The 18,522-nt window shown below is 41.4% G+C and overlaps 1 protein-coding gene across 1 annotated transcript in view; it reads left to right on the top strand.

The window, feature by feature from the left end:
- LOC134449751 (NACHT, LRR and PYD domains-containing protein 3-like) overlaps positions 1-12,918 on the top strand; it is a 29,957-nt gene extending 17,039 nt beyond the window's left edge. The window contains exon 6 of the mRNA XM_063199860.1: positions 12,726-12,918. Coding sequence (XP_063055930.1) covers positions 12,726-12,918 — 193 coding nt within the window. The remainder of the gene's footprint in view (positions 1-12,725) is intronic.
- The last annotated feature ends 5,604 nt before the right edge of the window (positions 12,919-18,522 follow it).

The following is an 18,522-nucleotide window of genomic DNA, read 5'->3' as shown; positions in this document are numbered from 1 at the left end:
CCATCGACTATGCTTTATTTAATTTTAAAAATGAAATGCATTCAATTTAATTTGAAACATTAATATGCTTCTATGTGTAATCGGCACTATGCCAACAAGTTATTTCAAAACAAAGCCACAGTAATCCACAATACCGTCCATCCTTCATTACAGCCACTGACAGTAGGCTGCTGTCCGCCACCTCTGTCAAATACGCCTGCTCGTCTTTTATTTTATTCATATCAGCTGCATCAAGGCAAAGCACAACTTGTCTTATCTTGGTAACCATTGCTATAAGTAAACAAAACTAAAGGGGAAAGATGCAGATCAAGTTGATTGATAAGACTGGAATTGATAATTCTCTGTATAATAATGTTGATTAAGTGCAAGTTTAAAAGCATTACTTCATTACTGGTTAAAACATTGCTGGGTTTCAAACTGCCACTTTGCTACATTTCACTAACAGCAACAGTAAAATACCTGCAGCTGTGTGCTCGGCTGTGCTACGTGAATTAGTCTCCACGTTCTTACACCAACTGCAAAGAACTTTTAAACCTTGTTGACCAACTATGATACTGTTACAACTGAAGAATTAGACACAATGCTTTATTAAGGACAGTGTGTAAGTGTCTGCAGACACATGAAAATGAAAGCCTCGGAGACTGGAGAGGCAGCAGAAAGAGTGCATCCCTTAAAGCAGCATGGGTTCCCACCCATCACAACAAAACATTTACTAACTATTTACTGTTTTTAAGGAAGTTGTTTCAGTGGAAATGGTTAAATATACGTCACTGGATAGCGTGATTGCCTCAGTGAATAGATACCTCTCTCTGTGAACTTCTCAATGCATTGAAAGTCTGTCTGACACTGAATGGGGAGTAGGTTACATTGATAAGAGCACAACTGATATAAACCAGATATCCGTCTATGTGATATTTTAATGGGAAGGATTAATAATGAAAATTGGAATGAGGACAGTATGGGTGTTGAGGACTATATATACTATACTGTGTGTCCAGATATTCAGTGTCTCACTTTCTAATGCTACCACCCCATCAAACCACAGCACAGAACAACACACTGGCCACAATATAAATGCATACACCTCCTCAAGCTTTATCTCACATTTCCAGACTGAAGAACACACAGTATAGTAGTCCTAAACACCCATACTGTCCTCCAATTATACGATGCATTGCAATGCATTACATTTCTACAGAAAGCAAGGGTCATTTTTCATTAGTCATGAGGCAATACAAGCAGTCAGATAATAACCAACATTTTATTGGATGTTGTCAGTCACTGATTCTTGAGAAAGCGGCTAAAACATGTCTCAGCAATAAACTGCCAATTCTGTTGAAAATAAACTACATTTTCATGAACAAAATTAATCCAGGTAAAGACCCAGGGGTCTGTTACACAAATGTACAGTCGTTTGAAATATTTAAGTGTAATTTTATTACTTTTCATGGCTATAAACCTGCCCACACCCTGTAAAAACAGCTGTCCCAAGGACAGACATCATCATTTCAATTGACTTAAAATGTGAAAATCACTGATATTATTGAATAATATCACCATGATGTGAAAGTCCATATTGAAGTGGTTCTGCAGATATGCACATAGTGTGTGTAAAGCAATATTTACTACTATTTTCTGATTGCTCAAAGTGTGTCCAGCATATTAGTCACCACCGTCAGATTTTTTAAAAAAGACAATAAAATCAGGTATGCACAAGGTCATTGTCATTACTTAGGTCCCCTTTTCAAACCTGTAGCTCTACTGAATACTTCACCATCACTGAAGCTCCTGTAAGTTTACTAATTTCTCCTCAATTTGTTAATTTGTTTGGACACTGGTACTGTCCCAACCATAAACTGTCAACACCGTCGGGGGGTTTAATAGTATTATGTTACATTAATGTTAATTATATATAGTTTTTCAGAACCGGCATTTAGCCCCTAAGAAACAGAGCGAAAATGAAGTGGCTAATGTGAGCAAAAAATGCATAATATGTAAAAGAGTGTTTTTTTGTCTCACACCGTCAGATGTCACCACCGTCAGATTTTGTTCCGCTCATCATCTTGTTCCATATTTTACTAAATTGTGCTGGTTAATGAAACATTACCAGACATGTTAGTAATAATTGTGACCCAAACTTATACTCCAGCCTCCACTGAGGTGCATTTGGAGGGTTTTTGTCACAAAACCTGACGGTGGTGACATCTGATGTAGTTCACAAAAAAGCATGTGTTTTACATGTTTTTGACAAGTTTTAAGAATATGCTTCCAATAAGTATCTACAATTATGTTTAATTGTAAAAGTAATTCACTTAAATACAGTAAACATATTTTTTTACTTCTAATTCTGTCCGACACTGGTGACAAAACCAAGAAAGAGCCCAAGAGAAACATGGGGAGCTTGGCCAATACATTCACTGCACAGCCAAGACCTTCATCTATGATAATACACCTCTATATTTTGGATTTGAACAACTTAAAACCTGTTTATGCCACATTTTCAATAATCTAGGCCTACTTCCTAGAGTATCTAACAAATGAAGAAAAAACACGTGCACAAACATACTGTGCACACACAAAAATAAAGTGTTTATGCTAGATGTCATTGACTTGAGAGGGCTATATATTTTGCTAAATGTAGGTAATAATTAGGTCACTTTCACCACCTTCAGATTACTGTCACCACCGTCAGTTCTTAAGTCACCACCGTAAGAAGGAGTTTTGGACATTTTAAATTAATGTGCTTACAAAATTTTCCTTTGGAGTTGTTGAATTATCAAAGTAATAGCAAATTTAAGCCTACATGAATATTTGTGAAATTACAAAAAAAATGTTGATCTATTTAGGCATTAAGTAAGCGTTGTCTGACAGCACATATTTTTAAATTAGAACTCATTTTCAACATTTAAAGGTGTATGTGTGAACCAAAAAACACACGCAATCACTTAAAAACTGTAGATACATATGCACTTTTTATTTATTTTAATTGTGTCTGACGGTGTTGACAAAAAACAAGGTATGATCGGAGAAAAACCTGATTTCTGAAAAAAATTCAAAATGGGGAGATTGGCCTTGTGCATTTCTGAAAAGCCAAGACCTTTGTCTGCGAGGATATACCATATTATTTTATAATTCACGTTTTTTTCTTTCAAGATTACAACTTGTTTTAGCCACTTTCTCAATAATCAGTGGAGTATCAGCCATGCAGTTTGCAATGCCTTGAAGTGTTTACATTTAATTTAAAGTTAATTTGCTCCGTAAATGGCCACGGAAGTAATTGAAACTTGAAAAAAATATGCCACATCGATTATGGCATTTGCCGAATAGATTATTGTCTTGACCAGCGTTGCAATGCATTGCCGAATCGATTATTGTTGACACCACTACTGTACAGCTGGGAATGTATTTATATTGTGGCCAGTGTGTTGTTCTATGTATGCATTTACTGTACATGTGTATCGTGACATTAGGATATGGTGTATACAGCTGGGAAAGTGGGGTGGGATATTGGAGAAGGGATATTAGTTGTAGTGCTGTATGTTAATCTATTATGGCGGTGTGTTGTTCTATACTGTAGTATGATGAGGTGGTCACATTAGAGAGAGACTAGATGACTTGTTATGTGAGGAAGGCAGGGTCTGTGGTGGGCATGGAACTGGAAACTCTCACTACAGCAGCCCAGAGTAGAACCCTGAGCAGACTACACTCCAGCCACTGCACTTCATCAATCAGAAGAGTCTAATCAGATACAGACTACAGTCCATCTTCTTGATGAGGTGGTAGCATTAGAGAGCGACTAGATGACTGGTTAGGTGAGGAAGGCAGGGTCTGTGGTGGGCATGGAACTGGATAATCTCACTACAGAACCCTGAGCAGACTGCAATCCAGCCACCATCTTCATCAACCAGAAGAGACTAATCAGATACAGACTCCAGCCCATCTAGCATTAGAGAGAGACTAGATGACTGGTTTGGTGATAATATGATATGAGGAAGGGTCTGTGGTGGGCATGGAACTGGAGACTCTCACTACAGAATAGAACTCTCAGCAGACTGCACTCCATTCTGGACAAGGCCAGCCACTCCATGCACACCATCATCATCAGTCTGGACAAGGCCAGCCACTCCATGCACACCATCATCATCAGTCTGGTCAAGGCCAGCCACTCCATGCACACCATCATCAATCGGAGGTGTCTGATTAGCTACAGACATAGAGGACTGAAGTGCATGATCCCCCTGCCAGTCCATCTCCTACAGGACAGGCAGGTTACAGAGGTCATTTGTCCCCAAGGTCATACCGTTGTTTAATGCCACACATCATAGAGGGCTGAATTGCATGATGGCCCTGCCAATCCCCTTCTAACCTTGTANAGGGGTGGTTGACGTTTAAGGGCGTAACGCCAAAAAAAAAAAAGTTTTTCCAATTCCTGAAAAAAATGATGGACAAAATTGGAGAAAAATAGAAAAAATAAAGCACTTAGTGGTCTGTGGAATTTCACCTAATTTTTGCCATTTTTGAGAAAATGTGTCCTGCATCAACACATTGCATAGGCATGTCACACCGCAGGAAAATGAAGTCGCACCACAGGAAATTCACTGCATTATGGCCATTTTAATCATTTTGTATACATGACTGACATCTGAGCTCATGCTAACTTGATAATGATATTGTGTTTAATCTTAATATGTGTTTTCATTTATAAAAAAACGTTTTTTCCTTCTATAAGAGCAGTCACACCACAGGACACCATAAAATGAACCTAAGCATTGTGTGACAGAAACATTGCAATATGAAGACATATTAAGAGGTTAAGTCACCTTAAGCTTCCACAGCACTCTCCAATAACTGAGGTACTGACTGGTTAGGAGCCAGTCTTTAAGACCCTTGTAGTTGGCTGTAACGCCGCATTATGTAATAACGGTGCAATATGTAATAATGTAACAAATTATTTCATAATGCGGTGACAAAGAGACGTGAATGATGCGGTTAAAACCGTTAAGAAATCATTTCACAACTTGTTGTGGGTCTGCGTGGGTCTGTCTCAGGGCGCGGATCTCGTAAGCGCAGGAGAAACCTGTGCAGTTGTGGTCCTCGGTGCGAGTGGGCTATCCACTACTACACAGTAACCACATAGGCTAATGATGAGAGAGAGAGAGAGGGAGAGAGAGAGAGAGAGAGAGAGAGAGAGAGAGAGAGAGAGAGAGAGAGAGAGAGAGAGAGAGTGTGTGTGTGTGTGTGTGTGTGCGTGCGCGTGTGTGTGTCCGCTGACGCACGGAGACAAACCTGGCCCTTATTGATCTTAAAGTGTATCTTGCAGGTTAAACACCACCAAGTCTCATTTTAAGAACCTCAATACATCAATTTAGATGTGATATATGTCAAAATACAGAATTATTGCATAAACAACATTTTCAGAAAACTTTGTCAAAAATAACGAAATAACATTTAGAATCCGACGTAGATAGAGGGAGTCGCCGCGTTCTACCGACATACTAAGCACCGCAGAGAATAGGCCAGGTTCTAATATTGTAACACCTTTCCAGACCTATAGGCTAAATTTCAACAAGTGAAATGGCCTTAAACAGTGGCAGTATCCACCAGATACCGTCTGAACCGTTTTATTATTTAAAATAATAATCATATTTTTTTTGTAGGTTTCCTCCATGTCAATGCGCTGCAGCAGCGCCATGAGGGTGTGCCAGACCGTTATTATGTGGCACTTCATTAGGTTTCAAAATAACATTGTTAACCTAATAGAATGTCTGATTGATATAAACTCTATTTGTGCATATAGCATATTTAATTTTATGTTTTCGATGTGTTTCCCTCATTGTGGAGATTCTCGGTTGGATCCAGAGTCCTGAGTTGGGTAGGCTAGGTGTAGCCAAAAGAATCCCCCTCCCCATCACAGAGCTATCGCGCACTACCACCACCACCGACTGTTTTTATTGCCCCAATCCCCCACACTTCGTTTGCACAGTAAGATTGTCATTATTAGGGTATGTCACATGACTTTTTTGGAGTTTATTAACGCTGCTGTACTGGCCTATAGCCTAGAAACTTGACTGTGACTTTATGGTGACTTTATGTCGAAAAAAAAACCTCGATATGCTTCCGAAGCATAACCTGACACGGTGGTTTTGAACTGCTGGAGAGAGTGAACCTCTTTCTCCAGGCCCACATAGTATCCACATTTCCATCTTTTTTTTCTGAAGTTGAGGACTGCTTCGTACCTCTGTCAGTAACCGAATCCCTTCCGACGTTGTGTCTTTTGCGCATGGAGTGGACAGTGTGCCAAATTGGGTCGTAGCAATGTTTTAACTATATGCAGTAGTAGCCTACACTCACGGGGGATGACCAGGATTTGAAAAAAACAGGTTTGATTCTTGCGGTGATTGCTGATAGCCAGCTGGTCCAGCGGTGGATTGCGTGTCGTAACCCTAGCCTACACAAAACCAGGCGAGACTCGCTCTTGCAGACAACATTGCTCTGCGAGAAAGATCATCCCTGTCTTCCTGGCGATTCATCCCCTTTGTCATCGTCCCTCTTTTCCTGTTAGTAATTTGGACCTGGCATGTTTATCCCCGTAATTTGTAAAACCGGCAATCAAACGTGCGCGCAGCACTTTACAAAGACGCAGGTATCCTCTCTATCAAAGGAACGCTTTCTCCGCGTGTGGTGTGCTAGATTTTCCGTATCCTCATGGATTGGCAAGACATGTTGGGAGACTTCAATTCAATTCAATTTACTCCCGATTTTGTAGAGATATTATGCTATTCAGCAAAATGTCAGGATAGCAAATAGCCTAACGTTGGCATGCTGATGCAAGCTCGATGGTGAAACAAGACGCATGCAAATAATCGATCTACTTCCCCAAGCATAGCCTACTGAAAATGTCCAGCATGTCCAACGTGTTTTACACATTCAAATAGGCCTACTCCCACTAAAGACATCTCCCAAACTCAACGACGAGTGCTGCCAGTGCACATTTCGCCCCTAGCACCACACACGTGGACAGCTCGCAATGCAAAAATAGGTAGGCTATATAGCCTAGGTAATATTTGTGCAGGCATTTTTGTTTCAGTTTTGTAACGGATTATAGCAGCTGAAGACTTGATTTCTTCTAGCCTACGGGAATACTTTTTTAGTTTGGTATAATTACGGACAATGCAAATAACTGTTTTTTGTGACATGCTGACATTTTTGGAGGGAATATAATCGAAAGTCCCGCCGCCTGGTTTATTGTTTTGTGACGTGCATATGGATGAGCTTTATTGAAGTTTCATGTAATAGGCCTACTGAGCAGTGAACTGAAATTGAAAATAGGCTATATGCCATTTTTACATTATGGCATTTTTCTCAGGTGCTATGAGTTATTGTTTTGCACCGAGTAGGAAACGTTTGACGCCATGCCACTCACAGTGAGTGACCATATTATTTCTCATCATTGTCGGCAAAGGGTAGGGCCTTCAACCATAGCCTATTGTATAGTTTGGTCTTTTTGTTGCCTGTAAGCCAATCCCCTCGTGAAACTGTAACGCGCTTCACATAAGAGTAGTGCCGCAGTTTCAGCACCATGGACAGAGGGCGCAAGTCTATTTAGGCGGCAGGCATGTCGTTACTCCACGGCAAATGCCGTTTTTGGGAAAAATATTAAAGTAGTCGCTATTTCTAAGTAGCCTATGTAATGGTCTACTTTGAGACTGTTTTAGATTTGCCTATGAAATGCATCTCTCATGTGAAAGCAAAGGAGAGATAGGCCTAGATATCGCCCCCCTGTTTATAATCGCAAATTACACATGGCCACAGACAGTGCGGAGACCCAGAACAGTTTAATATTCTAGATAAACCGATAGACCCGCTGATCTGTCTTTTTTAATACACAATGCACAAACACAGTAATAGACCATTTTCAATAGCCCACATACAATATAGGCCTAACTGTCCACTTTTCCCAGCCTCTCTACTAGGCCTACAACCAAAATGGTTGGTAAGCCTACATCCACAAGCGAGAGCTGAGCCAGAACTTCAGTTGGACTCCCTCTATCTACGCCAGCGAGGAGCCCAATACTTTAGAAGTAGCCTAAATGATACATTTTCATAAAACATATTGCAGTTTGGCTTTGTTATAGACTGTGAATTTCACATTTATGTTTCAAAACACCTCTCCTGACAACATCCAGTATATATTAAGTTATACATTTAACCTAAACGTTACCCATCTTGGCTCTTTGGAAATAGTCTTAGGCTACCATTCCAAAGGCTACTTAGAAATAGTGACTATTTTAATATTTTCCCCAAAACGACATGAATCAAATCCCACGAAAAGACCAGCCATTACAAGTGACTCGTGGGGAGCTGTCCAAGCTCGTGGTGCTTAATTTTTCCCGATATTTCCCCATTGCTGGGAACTGGCAAGTAGTCATAGTTCCAGACTTGATAGACTTGATAGAATTCCAGAACGTTACTAACGGTCGCACACCTCTCAAAATCCATTCGCACTTGGATCATGGCATCCTTCACAGCACTGCAACAGTCCTGAGGCAAGATGTATAAAGGCATGGGCTTCTTTTTAATTTTGATAACAAACAAAAAAAAAATCTGATCTCAGAAGAATTTGTGGTAACTCTTTATAGTGAAATGTCTAGGCTTGTGTAGACGGCTGATCCCTCATTATAGGCTAGGGGCCATAGCCTACTGACACTTTTTTGATACCGCCATTCCGATAGGCCTTGGCTAGGCCTATTTGCTCTTAAGGCGTCCAACGTGTGTGTTAGGCACTATCAAAGAGACACCTTTTTGTCGAAACACAAGAAGCTTTTTTACAAACAGGGAGCTCTGTTAAGACCATGTGCAGTGCAGCCAAAAAGGGGTCGTCTTGTTTTCTTGTGCAATAGGGAATAATAATGATAGGCATAATAATAATAATAATAATAATAATAATAATAATAATAATAATAATAATAATAATAATATTGCCAAAATAATGTTCTGACTTTTATCTAAATTATTTGGTGATATCCCTCACAACAGTGCAACAGCACATAGGCCTAATGGCGAGAGTTTTTCCCTCAGCACGTAATGAAAGCTAATCGGACGTCTAATGACAGATGGTGCTGACGGACAGCGCATGAAGGAAAGAAGTTGCAAACTTGATCGTGTTCGGTTTCGTCAGTCCAACGGAAAACTTCTGGCTATAGAAAATGAATCTGTATTGCAACAAATCTAGTTAGACCTAGTTCTATATAGGCTATGCAAGATAGCCTATTTAATTTAGACAGAATCCTTTCAAGCCGTGCAGCATCAACGTGGTCATATAGCCTACTGTCTGCACTTGTTCCGTTGCCTGCCTCATAGCAGAGAAGGAATGGCTTGCTGTTGTTGAGGATTTGTAACGTGGATAATCGAAACTGAAGACTTGATTTCTTCTATTGATACCTTTTTGTTTGGTATAATTACGGACAATGCAAATAACTGATTTTTGTGACGTTCGGACATTTTTGGAAGGAATATAATCGAATTAGTCCCGCCGCTTGGGTTATTGTTTTTCGCGTGCATGTGGATGAGCATAGGCTATTGAACAGTGGCCTACTGAACAGTGGACTGAAATTGAAAATAGGACATAAGCATACCTATGTAATTTTTAACAAGAGTGGCATTTTTCTCGGGTCCTATGACTTCTTGCTTTGCAAGAAGAAAGTCTCCTTACTCCACGGGCAAAAAGCACCATGGTCAGACCCTGGCGCGCAAGGTCATGTAGGCAGACATGAAAGACTCACTACTCCACGGGCAAATATCGGGAAAAATTAAGCACCACCAGCATGGACAGCTCCCCACGAGTCACTTATAATGGTTGGTCTTTTCCTGGGATTTGATTCATGTCGTTTGGGGGAAAATATTAAAATAGCCTTTGTAATGGTAAGAATATTTCCAAAGAGCCAAGATGGGGCTTAAGATCAATATGGGCCAGGTTTGTCTCCGTGCGTACACACACACACTCTCTCTCTCTCTCTCTCTCTCTCATCATTATGTGGTCACTGTGTAGTAGGATAGCCTACTCGCACCGAGGACCACAACTGCACAGGTTTCTCCTGCGCTTTCAAGATCCGCGCCACAGACCCAAGTGCAAGACAAGTTTTCACCACCTCGTGAAGTGTTTAGACCTGGCCTATTTAATGTCGCTGTAAATTGGTGTAATGTAGCAGAAAGTGCGAGACATTCGCTGGACTCGTTGCACGCAACAAGTTGTGAAATGATATCTTAACGGTTTTAACCGCATCATTCGCGACTCTCGAGCAGTTTGAGAACTGAGAAGAATGAGAGAGAGAGAGGGCAGTGACTACCATGTCACTGAGACTAGGCTATGTGTGTGCTGTGCCTACTGAATCCAAGTGCAGAAAAAACATATCCATATAGATGATTACATAATGCACCATGTTATTACATTTCCATCAAAAAAAAAAGTTGCGGCCGCATTCCGTAATAAATTTCGCATTTTGTAATAATTTATTACAAGATGAGAAAAAAGTTATTACGAAATGCGTTCAAGAAATCTATTACGAAATGCGTAAATTATTACATAATATGGCAATTGTCACTGCATTATGTAATAATTTATTACATTATTACATATTGCACTGTTATTACATAATGCGGCGTTACATTGGCCTTGCAGCTGCCCGTTCACAAACATTGACATACATGTCACTCCACAGGACGCAATTTGTTACGAAATTGAACTTGTATTTAATATTACTGTCTTGAGTTTTTTTTCACGTTCACATATCTTAATATGAAGTTAATATTTATGCAATCATGCCAAATGCTTCACACTGTAATGTACGAGACAGGAGAACCAGATGCGTTTGTCACGAACACCAGAAGGACTTTTATTGATTAGGGAAAAGGGGAGTTGGGAATGAAGGAATGAGGGTCCAGGGGTTCCAGGGGGTCTCAGGGGTTCTCAGTGTTCGGGGTTCACCAGGGTTGTCAGGATTGCAGGGTCACCAGGGTTACAAGGGGTTAACAGGAGTGCAAGGTCACCTGGGTTACGAGGGTCAGGGTTCCAGGGTCACCGTGGTTCCAGGGGTTCCGGGTTGTCCGTGTGTGTGTGTTCCCCCAGGAGTGGAGCAGCGATGCCGAGGGCTGGAGAGTCCGGGGAGTCCTGGGGGAAACACACACAACAGAGCAGGTGAAGAGGAGCAGCAGTAGAATGCAGGGGATATCCAAAATCGTAAACGTAAGACAGAAGGCTGGTCGATTTACCGGGGATGGTGAGCAGTCGGAGAGTCCAAGAGAAAAAGCGGGTCTGGGATCAGGAGTCAGAGTAAGCTGGAGCAGACGGGTTCTGAGGATGCTTGCAGACGATCTGACAAGAGATGACTGAAACAGGGAGCTTTATATACAGAGAGAGGTTAATGGTAAATGCAGTGCAGCTGGAGAGTTAACAAGGGTAAGTGGAGCAGTGCAGAGTGGAGACAGGTGAAGGTGATTAGGCAAAGCAGAGAGTGAAGTAGAGCAGAGTAGGAACAGGTGTACGTAATCAGGCAGAGTGGAGAGCAAGAGATAGGACCAATTTGAGTGTTGTTATAGGGCAGGCCAGAGCCATCTAATAACAGAGTTGCGCAAACCGGGGACCAGGAAGTCGGTTGGTGATGTGATTCGCGTAGATTAAAATGTTTCTTAAAAGTAAACTTCTGTTCGTTGGAAACTAACACAGAACCATCACATACCAAACAAAGATTAAGTACAAACAAATTACATTACCTTTACCACATTTTCTGTGTTCTATGGCCACCTCCTAGAACTAAGTAACTTCTAATAGAACTAAAGTCAATGGGGATTTCCATGTTAACGCTCCGTGAGGCTCCATGAGAGCCGCCATTGCTGTGGAAAGATTGGTCCATAGAGGTCTATGGGAGTGACGTAACTCTGTTATTAGATGGCTCTGGGGCAGGCAGAGAGAATTCATGACACATACATTATTCAAAATGTTGTTGGTTAATTTATATATATATTATATTCCAGGTTTCATTAATGTTACAGTCACACCGCAGGATATTTGACATATAAACCTTTACAAAAATCTTAACAAAAATGTTTCTTCTCATCTAAGACTAATATGAAACATAATGTATCACATCTTCTTTCATTGACATTAGTTTTTTAAAGGAAAAATAACAGTTTTGTAGGTTTTTAACCAATGTTACGAAAAAACAAGGCGTCACGTCTCCCACCCAGAGGCAGCTAGACCCAAACCTCTCAGATGCCCCATCCAGGATGATCACTGCACTAAGGGACTCCCATAGCACTGCATAGTCTTCCCGCAGGACACGTCCAATACAGTATTTATACAGAATACAGAATCTATACAACTCCAACTTTCTTTTGTTTACCACATGGCACCTTATCGCATCAGATCACCTTCTACCTCTTAAGATGTTTTGGACTTTTCTTTTTAAAATTATATTTCTATATTGTGTATTGTACAGTATTACACTACCCACTATAGCGTATACACTATAATACATGCACAGCTGTGTAACATGTTCGATCTATCATAATGTCTGCACAATATGTGTATACTGTATATGCATTTTGTGTAATATGTTTGATTTGTCTTCGTATGTGGCCCAGTGCATACGCATGTGTGTTTGGAGGGTTGGTGAAAAGCATTAGTGTGGAAGTGTGTGAAATTAGTGATTCTTCTGTTGTTTCTGTAGGTTGTTGAAGAGCGATGCTGCTGAACAGGCCTGTGCCTATCTGACTTCAGTTCTACATGAAAACCCTTTACTGCTGACAGAGATGGATCTGAATGGAAAGATACCAGGAGACTCAGGAGTGAAGCAGTTCTGCGCTCTACTGGAGGACTCAAACTGCAGAATGAAGACACTCAAGTTAGTTATTAGAGTTTGATCACTATAACTTGTAATACAGAAAATATGTTCTTTGTACAGTATGTGTGACATAAGAACAGAAATCAGCATTCAGATGGTATGACGATAGTGCAGTGATGTATTCACATTATACAGTACATGCACACGCGCGCACGCACACACACACACACACACACACACACACACACAGGGGCGCCGACAGGGGGGGAAAAGGGGTACTGATTCTAACGGCCCGGCCCAACGCAGCACGGCCCTCGGCCCGCGGATGGGATAATAAAATATTATTATTGTTATTATTATTATTTTGAAATGTATAATTACAAAGAAATAGTAATTGGAAATAAGCTTATTAAACACACAACTGTCGATTCCCATAACGTTTTCGTCAGTTCTTTATTATATTGTCATTTACCCTTCCCCCTGAGCTCTTGCGAAATGGTGCGGTCCAATCTGGCGCGCGAGGCGTTGAATCGGACAGCATCCAGAAAATGCTGGCAGCAGGTGTCGGCTACAGAGCGACTGAGGTCTCAGGCGTGGGCTAACCCCTAGAATGTTAGTAATATACAATCTATGTGTTAATCACATGATGGTGAGCTGGTGGTGACAGTGAAGGCAGGTTGGCAAAAACTTAAGGAAAGACGGGAGAAAGAGGAGAGGGCCAGAAGAGGCAGGCAACTGGTCACTCAAATTTTCTCCAAGAAAGAAGGTATGCTCACTCAATGACATTGCGTTTTCAAACGCTATCAAATGGTAAGAATCCTTGGATTAGCCTCCAAGAGAGCACGTTAGCACATTTCCTAGGCCTATTTAAAAACTTTAAAAAATGAGCCTCGTAGGGATTAAGTGTAATCTTAACCACAGAGTGGTGCGCAAATGTGAAAACAACTGACAGCATCAGTTGAAACTAATGTGCGGGAAATTAACGCAGATTTGACAAACAACCTGTAGTCTATGTTGGGGATGCTGCCATCTATCATCCATTGAAGTATAATGTTTGTGCAGGAGAGCGGTGCTTTTTACAAGCGGTGCCTATTTTACAAGTATCCCTCACAATGCAACAACACGAAGAAGCCTAATGGCTAGGACAAGAGGTTGTTTTGTTCTCATAATATCACTAAGAGTGTTACCCTTGACATGAAATGAATGCTTATCGGACGTCTAAATTAGACTAATGTCAGCGTGGTGCTGATAGCGCACCATTTCAAACTCGTCAATCTGGTCACGTTCGGTTTAAGTCCGACAGAAAACTTGGATGCAGAAAAATGTACAGCGATTTGACAAGACAGTTGCAGGTTAGATATTGCCGGTTAGATATTTTGGATGATCTGCGCATTGCACAGCCTATGGTTACCTGACTGACACGACTACCAATAAGCTCTGTGAGTGCAATGGAATTGCGTCGCGGATCCAGGCGGCAATACTAACCACATGGAGTAGGTGCAAAGAAAGGAAAAGGAAAACGTTGAGTAGGCCTAAGCTATCTGCGCAATTTTAATTGTTAGTGAACACACACACACACACACACTGTCTACACAATACTGGGAACTGCAAAGGGAGATTTGCAAATTGTCACTTTCAGCTATCATATACTGTATGTAGCATGGAAATATGGGTAGGTGTCCTTGAAGGTTGACTGCTTTATTAATAACAGTAGTGGTATGAGTGTGTAAATCAGTAATCCTCCGTAATGTTATCCTCTTGCATACTATTTGGTACTTTTTGCTCGTCTTGATCCAAATAAAATAAAATTAATCAAATCTGTATGTTATTGTGCATTGGTTGTTACGGCAGTGTGAATGTTGTGAGATAATTATCTCTCTCTTTCTCTGTCACTCACTCCACCCCCCCCCCCCCCCCCTCCCCCCCCCACACACACACACACACACCTCCAGGCTCGAGTCCTGCAGTATAACAGAAGAGGGCTGTGCTGCTCTGACTTCATCTCTGATGTTAAACCCCTCACACCTGACATACCTGAGTCTGAATAACAATACACTAGAAGACTCAGGAGTGAAGCAGCTATCTACTCTACTCAGGATGCCAGCCTGTAAACTGCAGATATTGTGGTAAGCAAAGAGACAAAGAGTGTGTGATGCATCAGACTAAATACTGTTCTAGTCGTCAACATCTCTTTTTATTCAACTCTCTGCGCATGCTTAAAACCTTGGATAGTGCGTCGGAACAACTTGCCACCTGCCTCACTTGGCGTTTGGAGAAACTCCTTTACAGTCTCAAGTCAAGTCAAGTGAAGTCGGCTTTATTGTCAATTTTACACTGGTCATACAAATAATTAATATTACGTTTCTTACTTTCCCATGCAGACATAGACATACTTTAGGTATAGACATAGACAGTATAGACAAAGACAGTACACATACAGTACAGTACCCATACAATTCACATACAGACAATTAAAGTGCAAAACTGGACAACAGAAGACATGTAGAAAACATATATTAAAGAGGTATTTGTTGTGCATTTAATATATTTTCTAGTGTGACAATTCTGACATAGTAATAGTAGCATTGGAAACATTAATAAATAGTGGAGTAAGTCATTTGTAATGTGCACATATTTACATTGTCCTAGTATGACATTCTACTTTAGTGGTAATAGTATTGGCACATAGAAATAAATAACAGTTTGCCAGAGCTAGACAGCTAAAGTGTTTTGTGTGTTTATTATTTACATTTGGGTTGGTAGCTAGTTGTTCAGGACAGTCATTCAAGCATAAAAGGCATGGTAAGCAGCAGTAACGTGTGTGTGTGTGTGTGTGTGTGTGTGTGTGTGTGTGTGTGTGTGTGTGTGTGTGTGTGTGTGTGTGTGTGTGTGTGTGTGTGTGTGTGTGTGTGTGTGTGTGTGTGTGTGTGTGTGTGTGTCATGGCCGTAACTACCATTGAGGACACAGAGTGTGATGGGAGAGTGGGTTGAGTGTCAGCATCCTGATTGCTTGGTGTATGTGGAGGCAGAGGGCAGGAGGCTGACTGAACAGTTTGTGTGCAGGGTCGCTTGTGTCTGCACGAGTCCAAAATGTCCAGTATCCACCTTTCTCTGCCTCTTATTCTCTGATTCTACCCCCCCACCCCCCCCCCCAGGCTTGGTGACTGCAGTATAACAGAAGAGGGCTGTGCTGCTCTGAGTTCAGCTCTAGCATCAAACCCCTCACACCTGATAAATCTGGATCTGGAAAAGAATAAACTTGGAGACTCTGGAATGAAGCAGATATCTACTCTACTCAGGAACCCAGACTGTAAACTACAGGTTCTGTGGTAAGCAAAGAGACAGTGTGTGATGCATCAGACTAAACACTGTTATAGTCACCATGGAAACACTTTTACACTTCTACTTTTACAGCTAGCAAGTGCCTTGATTACAGGTGTGTATGTGTGTGTGTGTGTGTATGTGTGTATGTGTGTGTGTGTGTGTGTGTGTGTGTACACACTTGTGGAAAGCAAAGTGTGTGCTGCAGTAGACTCAACCCAATTGGAGTCATCATAGAAACTCTTGATTTCACCAGCTGTCATTAATTGTCTTGATTACAGTTGTGCCGAATGTGTGTCTGTGTGTGTGGTTCAATTTAGATTAATACTTCACATACAGCATGAGCTGTACTGTAGGCATATAACACGGAGCTAAAATAATATGATGTGTTAGCAAACAAATGCAAACAGGGTTGCAGCGCATATGCGAGTCATTAGTAAGTGAATGATGGCTCTTGCGACCACTTCCACAGTCCACTATCAGAAAACCCAACAAACCCAACATGCAACTTTTGGCAGCGCGGTCGTGGGAAACACTTCTCATTTCAAAACATTGTTTTATTTACCGTATTCAGATTTGTATAAACTGCTGGCATTCCGTGATGAAAAACAGTCTTACATCAAGTTTATTTGACACAGGATTTTTTCATTACGGTGTAGATTTTGAGACAGGCATGCCATGGGCACCGCGCAAACCAGGTCATCCTACCTTGTGTCCTTTTATCAAGAAACGCAACTATGGAACTAGAACAAGGCCATAAAGATTGTATCTGCAGAAATAAAACTCAGATGTGCTGAATAATTTCACATACGTGCCAGATACAATGTATTTTTGGAAAAACATTTTGCATCTGCAGGTTAATTTTGTAGATCTGCACATATTTTGCATCTCCTAAAATAAAAAACGTACCTGTATAGATGTTTTGTAGTTGTGTGGCAGTAGGAGTGTGTACAAATGTGAATCTGTTTTGCCATGCTGTGCGAACCTCTTCCTGCTCGGAGCTGCAAGCACACAAGTGTGGATCGCTTTTACAAGTCTACGAATTTTGGCCCTCTTTTGACGGGGGGTGGGGTCATAGGGTGAGAGCCAATCAAAACATCGCTTACTGCCAACCAATCAGGCTTCGCCAGGAATGACTGAAAACAACGTGGATCTAACCACAGCACAGGCAGGCAGCAGAAGGACGCAATCTCTCTTTCTTGTGAAGACCGATATGGAGGAGTCACACACAATCAGGTGCGAAGTTTGCCGAAAGGTTTGCCCCCTCTGTCCCTTTATGAAGTCCAGTATTGGCAACATAATTATCTGTGGCTTACTAGTGCTTTTAGCTTCTTTGGCATCGTGTCTGTGTCTGTCGCACACATACCCAGCAACAGGGTCCTGACGCCTCCTGTGTGTGTCCAAGCACCTTTAAACTGTATGCTTGGAAAGTAGTTAGCCTATGTTGCATTAGGTAGTTTTCAAACAAGCTCCAATCTTTTGAAACCGGACTAGTCATAGAAGAGACCCCCAGACGTCATTGATAGGCCTACTGACATGGGGGGGAGGCTACAATTGCTTCAGCTAGCACTTCCATAGATAATTGCATGTATTGCATTGCCGAGTTGGTCAAGCCATAGGCCCTACCAATGTCATGCAGCTTCTGGAAGGAACCACTGTTAAAGAACAACAACAAAAAAAAACCCAATGTTCAGTACTCGGTAGCCTACTATGGCAATGGAATTTACGTCATGGCTTGTGGCAAATTGCATTTTAATTTCTAACTTTCAATAGCAAGCTTGTTCAATAGCCTACATTCTGTAGCCTACAGCAGGGGTGGGGAACGTGTGTCTGTTTTATCCAGCCACCGACATGAGTTTAATGTTATGCCGCTTCACATGAAATATAACACATTTTGTAAAGGACTCTTACCAATTATGTTTGCAATAGAGTTCAGTTATATATAAGGGGCGGGCTTAGAGAAGGTGGGGTCGGGGGAAATCCTGGTTCGTGTTCATAATGAGGCCCTTGGAGGACTTCAACGGCCCTTTGAATGAAAAAAAAGTTCCCCGCCCCTGCTATAGGCCTATAGTGACTGCAGTTCATCAAACAGTGCGCTCAGAGGTGAAATAGTGTCAATCCCCTAACTACAACACATTCCATCCCCTCCCCCACGTATGTTGTAGCGGCGCTTACGGGCGGGCACTGAATAAGCCAAAGTTCAGGCGCCAGACAGGCCTTTAAATCCTGTCATTAAATGATAAGCTTCCGTCAGCAAGTAAAATAATAAGTCAAAAACGGACAACAAACCAAGGATGAAAGCCACACGTCTTTATCAAGACTCCAACAAAAACATAGACGTGCATTACAGTTAACCTTAACA

The sequence above is a fragment of the Engraulis encrasicolus genome, chromosome 5 (genome assembly GCF_034702125.1).
Source record: "Engraulis encrasicolus isolate BLACKSEA-1 chromosome 5, IST_EnEncr_1.0, whole genome shotgun sequence".
Taxonomy (NCBI): domain Eukaryota; kingdom Metazoa; phylum Chordata; class Actinopteri; order Clupeiformes; family Engraulidae; genus Engraulis; species Engraulis encrasicolus.
The sequence above is the reverse complement of the archived record's forward strand: the minus strand, read 5'-3'. Positions and strand labels throughout refer to the sequence as shown.